General features: G+C 39.9%; 1 protein-coding gene across 1 annotated transcript in view; it reads right to left on the bottom strand.

Annotated features, from left to right (window-relative positions):
• rdo (reduced ocelli) overlaps window positions 1–13,218 on the bottom strand; it is a 62,135-nt gene that overhangs the window by 6,172 nt on the left and 42,745 nt on the right. The window contains exons 4-10 of the mRNA XM_064690724.1: window positions 6,435–6,567; window positions 4,494–4,691; window positions 2,402–2,529; window positions 1,185–1,328; window positions 978–1,082; window positions 773–899; window positions 489–685 (exon numbers count right to left, since the gene is read on the bottom strand). Coding sequence (XP_064546794.1) covers window positions 489–685; window positions 773–899; window positions 978–1,082; window positions 1,185–1,328; window positions 2,402–2,529; window positions 4,494–4,691; window positions 6,435–6,567 — 1,032 coding nt within the window. The remainder of the gene's footprint in view (window positions 1–488; window positions 686–772; window positions 900–977; window positions 1,083–1,184; window positions 1,329–2,401; window positions 2,530–4,493; window positions 4,692–6,434; window positions 6,568–13,218) is intronic.

The raw sequence follows: 13,218 nt of genomic DNA, 5'->3' as shown, positions 1-13,218 counted from the left end.
CTTCAGACTAAGAGAGAGCTTGCGACTCATAGAATATAATCAGCTTTAGTTAGATTAAGTTGAAAGGTTCAGTTTGTGGCAAGCACAAGAATTTTCCTTCTTTTCATGCTGCTGCTCAATTATTTTTAGTTTTCTAAGACGAAATGTTCGAAAGCGCACAGTTGGCTAAGTCGGACCAAAAATGAATTAATTACTTTTGAACTTTTAACTGTCATAATAAATGCTTCGAATATTTGGCAACACGGTTGTTTTGTCTGAATGTTCCAATTTAGAAGAAAAGTCAGCTTTGAATTTATATCTGCTTGTTAAAAACAGATACTATTTCGGCACCAATCAATGATTTTTGTGCAAATGGAAATTATTTTAAAGGTAAATTAATTTTTAAAAATATTTTAAGCGTGATAATGTTTAAGTGGTTGCTTACCTTGCCAGAGAAAAAATCTAAGCATGAGACTATGATATCCAATTAAAATCTCTTTAGAACTCACCGCGAATGTCTCATGCATATCCCTTAAGTCCATGAGAACATTTCCGCTTATGTTAAGCACCCTCAAGTTGCTCAGACTGCGCACGGACTGCGGCTCCAGACGCACCAGCTTGTTGTAGGAGAGATCCAGAAATGTTAGATTGGTCAGCTGCAAGAACGAATCGTTTGGCACTTTGGCCAAGCGATTGTACGATAAATCTAAAAGGCAAAAAAGAAAGAAGCAAAGGAAATGGGCAAATGAGTGAGTTTGTTAGAAGCTAAATGACTATAATTTCCATGGCGCACCCAAGTGATTAAGACTTTTCTGCATGCGAAAGAGTTGGTCCACGGCCACAGACAATTGATTGCCGTCGAGTAAAACTTTTGTGAGACGCTTCACGTCGCGAAATTCATCCTTGTCAAGGAATTTGAACTGCAAAGAGAAAAAAAAAACAACAGGGAAAATAATTGGAAAATGGTTGAACAGTTTCGAAACGGGTTGACGACAAACCTCGTTGCGTCCCAAATCCAATTCGCTTAAAAGCGGCAATAAATTGTACAATTGCGGATTGATTTTTTTCAGTTGACAATTGCGGCATTTGAGTACTTTCAGCTCCTGGAAACCGAGCAGAGAGAGAGAGAGAGAGAACGAGAAAAGTGAGTACAGGAAAGTGCGTACATTTGCGAGTTGTTGTTCGCAGTTGTTGTGTTTACTTACGGGCACATCGCGAAAGACATCCGGCTGTAAATCCTGAAGCGGATTTCCGCTCAAGTCCAGGTACTTGAGTCTAGTCAGCATGAAGAAGTTGCGCTGCACGAGCTCCACAATTGAGTTGTCAGCCAAATTAAGACGTCGCAGATCCTGCCCCAAAGAGTTATGCAATTGCCAAAGTTTATTATGGCACGCACCAAATTAATAATATTTCATCAGACCCCAACGCAAAATTCATGGTTAATAATTCATAAATCAGACCGGGCAGAAACACTGCCAGAGCTCTGCTGCGGACCGGAAACTGCCGAAAAAGATAAGTTTCCAACGCCGCTGCAGAGGAACACAGAGATACTGTTTCAGCTGCCCTGGCTGCGGGCTGAGAGGAAGTCAACAGCAACGGGGAAAACAAAATCGAAAGCAAATTGAAGAAAACGCACCAACTTTTGTGCACTGGCACTTCCGCCAGGCAAAAGGAGCGGCAACTGCAGCAAACTTAAATTCAAGCACGTAGAACTTTCGTTTGCCCCAAAATGTAGGCAACAATATTTGGTGCAGGCTATTAAAAATTCCATGATATTTATTACAAAGTGGCTCAAAGCAAAGTCACAACTATGCAGTCGAGAACTGCGCTAATATTTGATTTAGTATTCCCACTTTGAGGACGCACAGCACGCGGCCCAACAAGCCGAGGAGGTCTCAACGATATTACATTGGAACTGAAAGCATCTTAAGTGGGAAATAAACAAAACTCCTAAGAATTCTTCATTTTTCAGTTTTTTCATTAAACTACTTAGGGTGTCGTTCTTTAAATGACTAATAGAATTTAATATGCCTGACTAAAATGCGTGCTGATGTGCATATTTCGTATTGCTGTAATTCTAAAGAATTTATAGATGGTACATTTTTTGGTTTACGAATTGCTGAAAAGTTTAATTTAATCGCGAGTTTCGTCTAGGGAAGCTATGACAGCTGGCAAAGTCATGTCTGCGGTAAATATATAAGCCATGATATATAACCATGCAACAGCTAAAGCCCAGTGGATCAAAAAGAAAATACACAGGTTATATATATTTTTTGAGACTGCAGCGCTCGCTCTCCTGTTCCAATGAACTTTCACTTTAAATATTCAGGCGAAAAAAAGGTATTGTGGTATATATGTTCTTTTACTGCGCTGATAATAATAAATAAAAAACGATACCATCCCCATATTTGGTACTACTCACCATCAGATGACGAAACGTTGAGCTGGCCATTCGTAAAATTTTATTTTTTGATAAATCCAATTCATGCAGATTATCCTGACCGCGAAAGTTATTCTCCGTAATGTTTGTTATGTTATTCTTCGATAGATCTGCTCCCGTCCACAGCCGTTGGCGCATATATTTGTATATTATTGATTGTATTTCATCAGCAGTTGTTGAACGCATAAAAGTGTGCAACAGTTTTTTGTGGGCGAGAAAAAACGGAAAATGGCATTATTATACGATGTATGTATGCAGCTTGCACAACTGTTGGGCGAACTGCAAATTTTAATAACCACAAAGGACTTAAGTTGCTTATCATTGTGTAAATATTTACGTTGTAGCAATCGAAAAAATAAAAAAAGTAGAGTTCAATGCACAAAAAAGTGAATAAAACTATAATAAACAAAAAAAAAAAACACAGAACAACCAAAAACAAAAGGAAATATCGAAAATAAAAGAAACTTTTAAGCAAACTGCAGGAAAAGCAGCGCAGACAAAAGTATTTCAACTTGTATACATTGCCCCAATGGAAGGAAAAAGTTGCCACAGATAAAGCACAGAGCACAAAACACATTACACATACGCCCCTTTGTCTAGGCAACATGAGTAGCATTTTTAGCCAAATGCTAGGAGAGAGAATTTTGCTCTAGTTGCTGCCATTGTGTCGGCAACAGGAGTCAAAGCAGTAGCAGGAAGCTATTGCAGAGTTGGCTGCAGCTTGCCACGCCCACTTAAACATTTTAAACATTTGCCAAAATTAATTTAAATAGAAACGGCGGGCGGACGAAGAAAAAAGAGAATGCCATTTGTTGCCCGCCTAGAGGCAACATTTTTAACTGCAGCAACAACTTTTTACTCTGCATGTTCAAGTCAATCTCTGTGTGTGTGTGTGTGTGTGTGTGTGTGTGTGTGTGTTGTATGTCGACTTTTGGCTTTTGGCAAGCAGCTGGGGTAAAAAACAAAGATTCGGGCATGTAAATAATTGGACGGCCCCGGCACCGTGTTTGCCATACCCATTGCCCCGTTCCGCAAACAGACAGTGCCACACATAAAACACAAATAAACAAGTTGGAAAGCGCTGAGCGATATCGACGCATTGCTGGTTGACTTTTACTTTTGATTTTTGGCCCAATCTTATTTTATTTCTGGGTTGCCTTTCGCTGTTTGGCGCATCAATTTCAATTTTATTGACAAACAAGAAGTAAGAAGTTCCCTACAGCGAAGGCTTAAATACTCTTCGACACAAATTCGATATTATTTACAGTTGATGACAGCCAAAACAGTGTTGGTAAAATCCGTTAAGATTTTGTGACTGTTGAAAATATTTTTTTTATGAAGTGTTGGTAGACATGCTTACATCTTATTAATAGCGAACAGTGTGCGACAACTTTAGGAGCAGGCTTTAAAGTCTAGGCCGCGATAAGTACAAAGCGTTAGACAACACTTCATAAGAGTAAATCTGGGTTATTTTAAACCCTTATGGTTTCAGTGATATTTAATATTTGAAAAATAAATCGGAGGAGATTTACTACGGAAATGCCAGCCACGTTTTAAAAGTGTTGGCTGCCAACATTACACAACACTTTCTAACAAGATGAGACTCTGAACTGCAACATGATGTATGAAAAAATTTTTACAACACTGACAAGCTTTTGCTTAGTCACGACAGGTGGCGCCTCAAAATGTCGCAGAGTGCCTAGTCATAATATTACTCAAGCGCATTTGGACTTGATTAACACTTCTAACTGTCGCAAGACATGCGAGAAAGTAAGAATACCCTCTCGATGGGATAACTTGGTGCTGTCGACCGCATCGACGGCGCTCATTTAACATTTTGCGACGCGCACTTTTATTTGCGTTGGCTTTTACGAGGCTGCAGGACAACCGCAACGGTTGCCTGCGTCCTGCGCTCTGCGTCCTGTACGCCCGTTTGATTGTATTATTTGCATATCGCTGCGCGCTGTTTTAACTATGCGCAGCTGCTTAAATTGAAATCGCTGCTCGGGCTTTTACGCGCATGTAAAACAAATGGCGATTTTTAGTAGCATGCTATAAAGAATTGATTACTCACCTAATATGCGCAGATATTTAAGGCCCCAAAAGGACTCGGCCCCGATCGCCGGCAGATTCGAATCGGTGATGCGTAGCACTTGCAGCTGCATAAACTGACGCAATGCTGGACCAATCGTTATGGTGTTTCGTGGTCCACGTATAATAATTACCTTGACATCAATGTCCAGCTGATTGGCGGATAAAGAGCTTAGCCCGCCTGCAAGCAAATGTAAATTTAAATGAAGGTCAACTAGGCGTAACTTAAACTAAATTTTGGCCGCTGCTCTATTCACGGTGATAAACATGAAATTTATGCAGCATGGCAACAATAACTAAGGTTAACAATGCCAACAAGATCATTAACTGCAGAGCGCAACCTTCCCTTTTGCATGCAAACAATGTTCGCAGTTTAGTGTGTTACAGCCAAAATGTCGGGCAGTTTCCATGCGAATGTACGAAAACAACTACACGCCATTTCCAGTTTCCAGTTACCAGCTTTTCGTTATCCTTAACAACTGGGGTCTCACCGCCCCAACCCGCTCTTCATTTGTATGGCATACTATTGTGTAATCGCAGTCGTTGCCGACTTTTATTATATTCTCGCACTGCATTATATTTGTACGTATCTATGTGTGTTTGTGTGTGTGTGTGTCTGTGGTTGTTGTTGCATTATTATGTGCTCATTGTATTGTTGGGGCCAGCATTTGTTATATGACCCGAGCTCGCTGCGGGAATTTTCATAAAAAATGCATAGCATTAACACTGATTGTAACACATTTTAACGCGTTTGCAATTTTGTTGGCATTTACGAGCACTGTTGCAGTCTCGTAAGCGCAACAAAGAAGGGGTCAGGGGTGACGACCTGAAAGTCCAACTCGAAAATGGTTCTGCTCATTAACAGCATGAGTTAAATTGTTCTTTAATATTATTATTAACATATTCTATTAAATGTTAATGGGAAATAAGATTAGCAACTGTTTTATAGAAGACTGCAAGAATACTTTCCATTTTTCTCTTTTTTTACAAAATTTTATAAAAGAGAAAGCATTTTAGAATTTATAAAAAAAATTAACTTTATTCAACTGCATTTTATTTTTACTAGCCAACTATTAGCCAATAATACTTATGGTAAAAAAAACATTCTTGAAAAACCTTTAGTTAATATGAAATAATAGAAATAACTTCAGCATAGTAAATAATCAACGTAATACAGTTTAAATAAATACCCTAAATAAATATCTCCCATTCAGGATAAATAATATTTAAAATTGAAACTCATTTCGTTGTCTTACTGTCAATGGCAGCAGCAGCTCGAATGCTTTGCCGTGCCGTAGTTATTGTGCCAAAGATTTGGAAAATGAAATTAAAACGACAATGGCATCACATTCAAAGCATCACATTCAAGGACTCAAGGACTTACAATGTGTGCGCTAACCAAACAAGCGTTAAATTGAAATTATAGATTTCTCTGGCTGCACGAAGATGGCAGAGCACTCGCAACACGACGGCAAATGACAGTTGAACAAATTGAAATTGCCAGAAAATTTAAAGGGGGGAAAACCAGACTGGCCAAGCTTTAAAAATGAGTACTCGTTAATACTCGTATGCGCAACGAAAACCACTCGAAGTTCTAATTCCGTAAGTGTGCTCGGCATTTACAAATCGGAGTATTTGTAACTGACCAACTGGCAGCTGGCAAATCCTTGAATACTACGTATAGCTCTGTTATTATGATGTTATCCTAACGATGCTGCAGAAACACCCACAATGACCGCAACTATGGATTACATGGTGCATGTTCGTATATTGCATAATTTGCGTATATTTTGCTTTGCTATTTTTTTTTTTATTTTTCATTTATTCGAGCACCTTTTGCGTATATTTTGCTTTGCTCTATCTTTTTTTTATTTTTTTGTTTTTCATTCATTCCAGCACCTTTTGAGCATATTGGACCACTTACCTTTTGTGCAGATGGCCTGATAACGATCCGAATCGTCAATGCTACAGCTGCATTCTACGGGGCACTTCCTGCTCGTATTGCTGAACATGGCCGGCATTATGCACAGGCTGAACAGCAGCCACTTCACCAGCATCTGCAATAGATATACAAAAAAAAAAAAACTTGTTTACAGATTTTCATTTCTTTTCCATTCGGTTTTGTTGCTGTGTGAGTGGCAATTAGTGGGGCTTTTAATTACAGCTAAACACTTGTCCACAGTCGAAACTAATTCAACTTTTAGAACACCCCCACTGTTTGCTCTTGTTATACACTTACTGTGGGTATTCGCAACTTTCTAATGGAATTTGTCTTTGTTGAGCACCAAAATTATATATATTGCTAAAAAACATAATTTAATCTGATTCCATGTTAAATAGTTTATTCATTTAAATGTCGTTTACACTCTCTGTTAAGAATTGTTAAAATTAGAATTTTTTTATAGCATTACAAAGATTTAAGATATCTAAAAAATATGATATATAAATATATATCTACAGAAATATAGACCTCGAAAAATTAGTTAGTTAAAAGTTAATTGTAATGTAATGTAACAGACATTATGAGTGATAAATAAATGTATAATAAATTAAGAAATTTTCTTATATATATAGATAATATTTTATTAATTTTGTATAAAATACGTAATATCGTATTGCTTTTAAATTATTATATTTTACTATTATACAAATTTTCTGCAACTGTATAAAATTGTCCGCTAGCCCAAAAAGATTGCTGTTCTTCCTTGTTTTATATTTCTGCTGCTGTTGCTAATCTATTTATAAAACCACACGCTCATACACTCGCACACACACAAACACACACACACTCTGACACACATACTCACAAACTTTCAATTTGGAATCAACGTGGTGTCATATGTTGACATAGTTGCACACACTTTTTGTTGCAGTTGTTACTGGTAAAGACCAGTTGTTGTAGCTGTTTGTTGTTCTACTTTACACAAATGTATACACATGTTAGTGTTTGGATAGTTGTGTGTGTGTGCGTGTGTTGCGTATACGCCATGTTTGACCTCAGTGATTTGTGGTCGCCATCTCTGGACACTAGTGCGCTCGGCGATAAACTGCGGTGGTCTCGTGGCGCTTGCCGCAGCACTGCGCGCTCTGCATAAATTAGCCGCAGCACACAATGCGGTTAAAGAAACGAACTCAAAAATAAGCCCGAAATTATAATGCGCTCCTCGCTCCACCCCTCGCTCCACCCCTCGCTCCCCCCCTCGCTCTCCCTCTCTCTCTGTCTCGCGCGGTGTTTTGGGACACACTCAATTTGCCTGAAATCCAAATATGCGTAAGCGTTTCGCCTGTAACTGCAACATGAAACTTGCATATGTAATTTTCAAAGGAATTTTCCTTTTTGATTTTTCTCTATTTTACTTGTTGGTGTGTGTGTGTGTGTGCCCCTTGGCTTTGTGCAGGCATTGCCGGAAAATGTGAAAGCCGCAGGATTTATGTGCAGCATATTTTTCATTTTACTGAGCCAGCAAGCGGCTGGCAGGCAGCAAACTGTCAAGTTTCCGGCTCATCGTCGGCACCTTATGCATTGTGCGCGTTGGATTTGTTGTCAGGATATTGCTGCTGGGTGCTGGGTTGAGTAATATTTCTGCAAAGTTGTTGCGGTAAAAGTGAAAAATTGCGACAGCAGCCGACGACGACGACGATGCCGACGTCGACGCCGACGCCGATGCTGGCTTGCGGCAACAATGGCAGCGGGACAGCTTTCTTGAGTTACGTCTGTTGCGCCCAAAAAACTTCTTTCCATATTCTCGATTTCCAAGTGCTTTTTTCGGCACACTCAATTTAACTTGTGGCATGATTCAGAATATAACTCCAAAAGTGCATTTAAAAGTAAGGCAAGTTTGGTAAAGTATGCTGTTGGGATTTGTTATTCACACTGGAATTGGATTTTTAATCTGTGCAAGTGCTCGATTTCGACATATGTATATTATATGATTACATTAGCAGAAAAGGCATAATTTTATTTTAATAATTAAATAATTAAGAGGAAGAGAGAAATACAATTCTTAATGCACAACGCAAAACAACAAAAAACGTTACTTGACAAAATTAGAATCACCTAGAAAGGCAAGGCTTAAGTGTGCGCGTTTGATGTACCGTAATCAAAATAAAAAACTTTGTATTTTTTCCAATTGATACATTTTGCCAGAATCGTTTTGAACAAGTGTTCAGATGAAGCAAATATATGTGTTCAAATTCTGTTGTACAAGCGTTAAAGCAAAGTTCTTCTAATACGATTTTATGTAAATAGAACTATCAAACAACTATTTCACTGTAACTTAACAACAAACTTCAGATAAATAAATTCGTTTAGCAAAAATTAATCAGCTTAAAATGAAAACTTTATACAGTCGAGGACCGCATTCGAGCGGCTAACCAGAAGTCAGCATCTGTCAAACTCGTTAAAGGAACTGCAGATTTGTGAGCAGGCCGCACGCCTCCGAATATACACACAAACAGATACACACACACACACAGAGAGATGCACACAAGCAGGCAGACGAACACATTTAGTTAAATGGAAGCTAACCGCGCTGCCAGCTGACGTTCTACACGCTCCATTTGGACTTTGGCAAACTTTGTTTGCGTTCTGGGCCGCCGCTTGGCATTGCCGGTCGAGCACATGGCGCACGCGAATTGGCCAGGCAGGCAGACAGGCAGGGATAGAGAAAAGTAGCGGCGCAGGAGCGTGGAGAGAGTGAAGAGCTTCGGATGGCGCACGGGGCACTTGGCTAAAGTAGTTGTTGATATCAGCTTTCAGCGTGCATATTTCTTGGTTATTTTGCCCATTCGCTTTTCGTGCTATTTAAACACTGCGAAATCGTTGGGGCCATTTGCCATTTGCCTATGCGAAGGCAAACAGAATGCCGGAAGCAGTCAGCTAACCAAGTGATATAAGAACCAGGAGGTGCGGCATGCGGCTTAGGCTTCGCAGAACTAAATTACTCATACGCCGCTTGGGACAGTTACAGTTTCAAGTAGCAGGGCAGTAGAGGGCCGGCGGATGCGGCCATTTAATACGTGCGCTACTTCTGTAATTGAATATGATAAATCAAACCGAAAAGTTACTCCATGTCGAGTGTGGTCGGAAGTGGTCGAGCTGTGATATGCCCCGTTTGTTGGCCTTGTTTTTGAACTCGCCTTTTTGCTGGGCTTCTCTCTCCGAGTGCTGGCCTATCGAGTTACGCTGTGTGCAAATGTATTCATTTACTTTTTGATTTGAAGAGCTCAATTGTATTAAATTTGATGCTTAAATTATGTTTTGTTTTAGCACACAATTCAAAATGAAATAAATCTCAATATTTGTGCGTTGGCCAAAATCAAATTACATTAAATTCCAGCTGAGGGCTAAGCCACGTTCACAAAAATAAAAACAAAAACCGAAAATTAAGCAAAAGCAGCTGGCATAATATTATGAGTTATGTCTGAACGTGGGCGTGGCTCGGTTTGGTAACCTCGTTTAGGGGGCGGCCAGTTCCGCTGACCGTCGAGCCAACATTAAAATTCATGAACTCATTTATTGCCAATTACCACAAGGCCTGCGGCACGTTTTATATAGAGAGCAGAAGCTGGCTAAAACTCCACACACACACACCCACAAACACTTCCACCTTGACCCCTCCGCATTTGCAATGCTCTGTCCAATTCTCTGATTTGGCAGCAAATGTTGCGGCCGAATCCTGTTTTTTTTTTTTTTTGCTTCGGCCTTTTTGTTGCCTTTTATTCGATTTTGCGCTTTTCCCAAACGTCTTTTTTTTCGCACACACAAATTGATAAATTAGATTTACGCTCGAGAAATTATATTACAATATAATATATTTTGGGCCTGTAGATTTGTGTTTTGTTATTGTATTTTGCAGCCCAGCTCTTTTTCTTTAATAGCCAAGTGATTTTAAAGCGAAGCATTTTGTAAATTTGGCCTGCACTTTTATTTATGGCTTCACTGCGTGTTCTGGCTGCATGAGTAGTTGGCTCAGCTTAAAAAAAAATTGTTCAATTATGCGCAGACATTAAATGGGTTGCAATTTATTAACAAAAAATGTATGTTGATTGGGCAGGAATTTGTGTAAATTCGAAAAATTTAAGTTAAGCTGGCAAAATTGATAAATTTAAGTTGAAATTGCAACACTGTTGAAAATATTTAGTAACGAATTTAAAAGAAAAAAATCATAAACAAATTAATTTTGTTGTAAATAAATATGATAAAATGAATAATGAAATAAATGTTGTTAAATAATATTTTAAAAAAGATTAAATATAAAAGAACGGGTTGTCAAAAATAAACTTGGCGCTAAATGCATGACACATATATGACATAATATTCTGATCTAAGCAAAACCTTCTTTTTATTTATTTATTTTTTATATTCATATAAACCTTTGCTCCCAAACACAAGAAAGTTTGGGGGTTCATTTCGAATATGATCAAAGTCGAAAAATCTTTTCCATAAAAGGAATCTATTATTGACATGATATGTATATTAGTATAAATAAGTATTTATGTTGGAATAGAAGTGGTAATAGCTGAAATTGGCTAAGATAGATTGAAAAACAAATATATAATCAATGCAAAAAAAAGTTTTTCACCCACAGCTTCCATTGTAGCTTTATAATATTGTAATATGATTCGGACAATTTTAATATATTTCTTGCTTGAACCAAAAATCTATGCCAAGCTAAAATATATTTACAAGCTAATCTTTCAATCTATCTTCCTTTTTCGGACTTAACTTAAAATCAACTCAAAATATCCACTCACGAGCTACTTAGATACTGTCCGTATAGTATATCTTGGACATATTTCAATTGGCTTGCAGCACGCACTTGACGCATGGCCACCACAGTTGCAGCTTGTTGCAAGCATCTCAGCAGCTTTGCGGCATTTGCAATTCAATTAAACTAAAGCAAAAGACCGAAGGCAGCAAAATCAACAGCAGCAGCAAGAGATGAAGTAGTGAATGTCGATTATGCTTTTGCTGCATTTATTGCCAGATTTACAGAGAATGCGGAGTGCAGGCAGGCAGCGGGGCGTGGCTATTGTGAGTGGAAGCACTGGCGTGAAGCGTTAAAAATGCAATCAAAAGACAACAAAGGAAACCTGCGACCGTGACCAGTGCTGCAGGTAGGAAATAAGCGACGGGGCTGGCAACTGACACTGAAACGGGTTGCCCAGCTAAGAAAACCGCGATCAACAACAAAAAACAACAACAACAACAACAATAACGACAATAACATTGAGAGCTCTGACGTGGTCCACGTTGTCGGCATTTCAGTTGAAATTGAATATCTTGCAGCGGGTTTTGGGTTCTGCCAGTGAAATCTGAAACAGTTGCCACGAAAATAGGTGAAGGGTCCTGCCACACAAATGCTGCGCAAAACTTAAAGCTATGCAGACATCGCACACACACACACACACACACACACACACACACGCACGCACACGCGCACTTTATTTACTTTGGTTCAGTCAGGCTTAATGCCTCAAATGAACTTTCATGTAGTTGTTGCTGCTGCTGCTGGCGGCTTCAGCAGTGGTCAAGGTGTGGCTGAGAGGCTTTGGGAGCCTCTTAGGCATCATTGAGTCAAAAGATTGCTGTTCATTTGCCGTGCTTAATTGGCCAGTGTCAGCTTAATGTCGTCTGCGTACTTCCACTTCCGCATTGGGCGCCTACACACACTCTCACACAGGCAGACACATGCCTTGGTGGGCGTGGCTAGTTGGTAGCCACATTAGGCTTAGCCTTAGTCAAAGGCAAGGCCACACAAGCTAATCGCATCGACCAAATGACCCAAAAAATAAGCGGCAATTGCTGCAGCCCTATGCACGCACACAAAGCGAGGGCTGGACAGAGATTGAGAGAGAGTGAGATATAGACACATACCCCCACCCACACACACACACACCCACACAATTTATATATAAATTTCCCTTATGTCTACACAAAGCAATTACACGCAAAATTCCCACGCCGGGCGTGCAAATAAATCAAATAAAAAAATATTTTTACTAGCAAAAATACACACACAAGTGCTCCAAATGGTCCACCAATAGCGGGCGTGTTCGCTTTTGAGTAAACACATGTATTTTTGGCAATTACAACATTTGTGCAAAAAAAAAACAATTGAAAGGCCATCGGCGTCCAGCCCTGCATCTGCTGACGACAGTTTGGTTTTCTTGCCAAGCCCACCAATGGCCAGCTCGGCTTAAGGCCCTAGAGTGTTGGAACCGCCCTTGGCGGTTTGCTGAGCCGGGCTTTATGTGTGGCCAAAGCAACTAGCACGTTGCCTTGCCCCACAGCAGCAGTAGCAGCAGCAGCAGCAGCCACTGGCATCGCATGCACCGCACGTTCTGCAACTAATCGCTCAAGTCTTTTATGCCCGGCCAATAGCTGGCCAAGTGGAGGCAGCGGATACTTCGTGACCATGCGGCGTGCTGTGTCTATCATCCTGTGGCTGCGGCTGCTGCTGCTGCTGTTCCACTTTGTGGCGTGGCATAATCACGCGTCGCTAGCACTTTGCTCAATCCGAGCAGCTTACTGATGCTTGTGCCGCCTGCCTGCCTGCTTCCCTTGCCTTTTTACTGAAATTGATAAAAATGTTTGGCCTGCTCTACTCGGCGCGCACACGTGTGGATTCTAAATTGCAATATTTAAGACGGAGCAAAAGACAGTGAGCAAAAGATTTGTGGCATGCTATCGAGGGCGACTATAA

The sequence above is a fragment of the Drosophila montana genome, unplaced genomic scaffold (genome assembly GCF_035044405.1).
Source record: "Drosophila montana isolate Dmon_TW-CO22-7 unplaced genomic scaffold, ASM3504440v1 contig_3282_1, whole genome shotgun sequence".
NCBI classification, from domain to species: domain Eukaryota; kingdom Metazoa; phylum Arthropoda; class Insecta; order Diptera; family Drosophilidae; genus Drosophila; species Drosophila montana.
The sequence above is the reverse complement of the archived record's forward strand: the minus strand, read 5'-3'. Positions and strand labels throughout refer to the sequence as shown.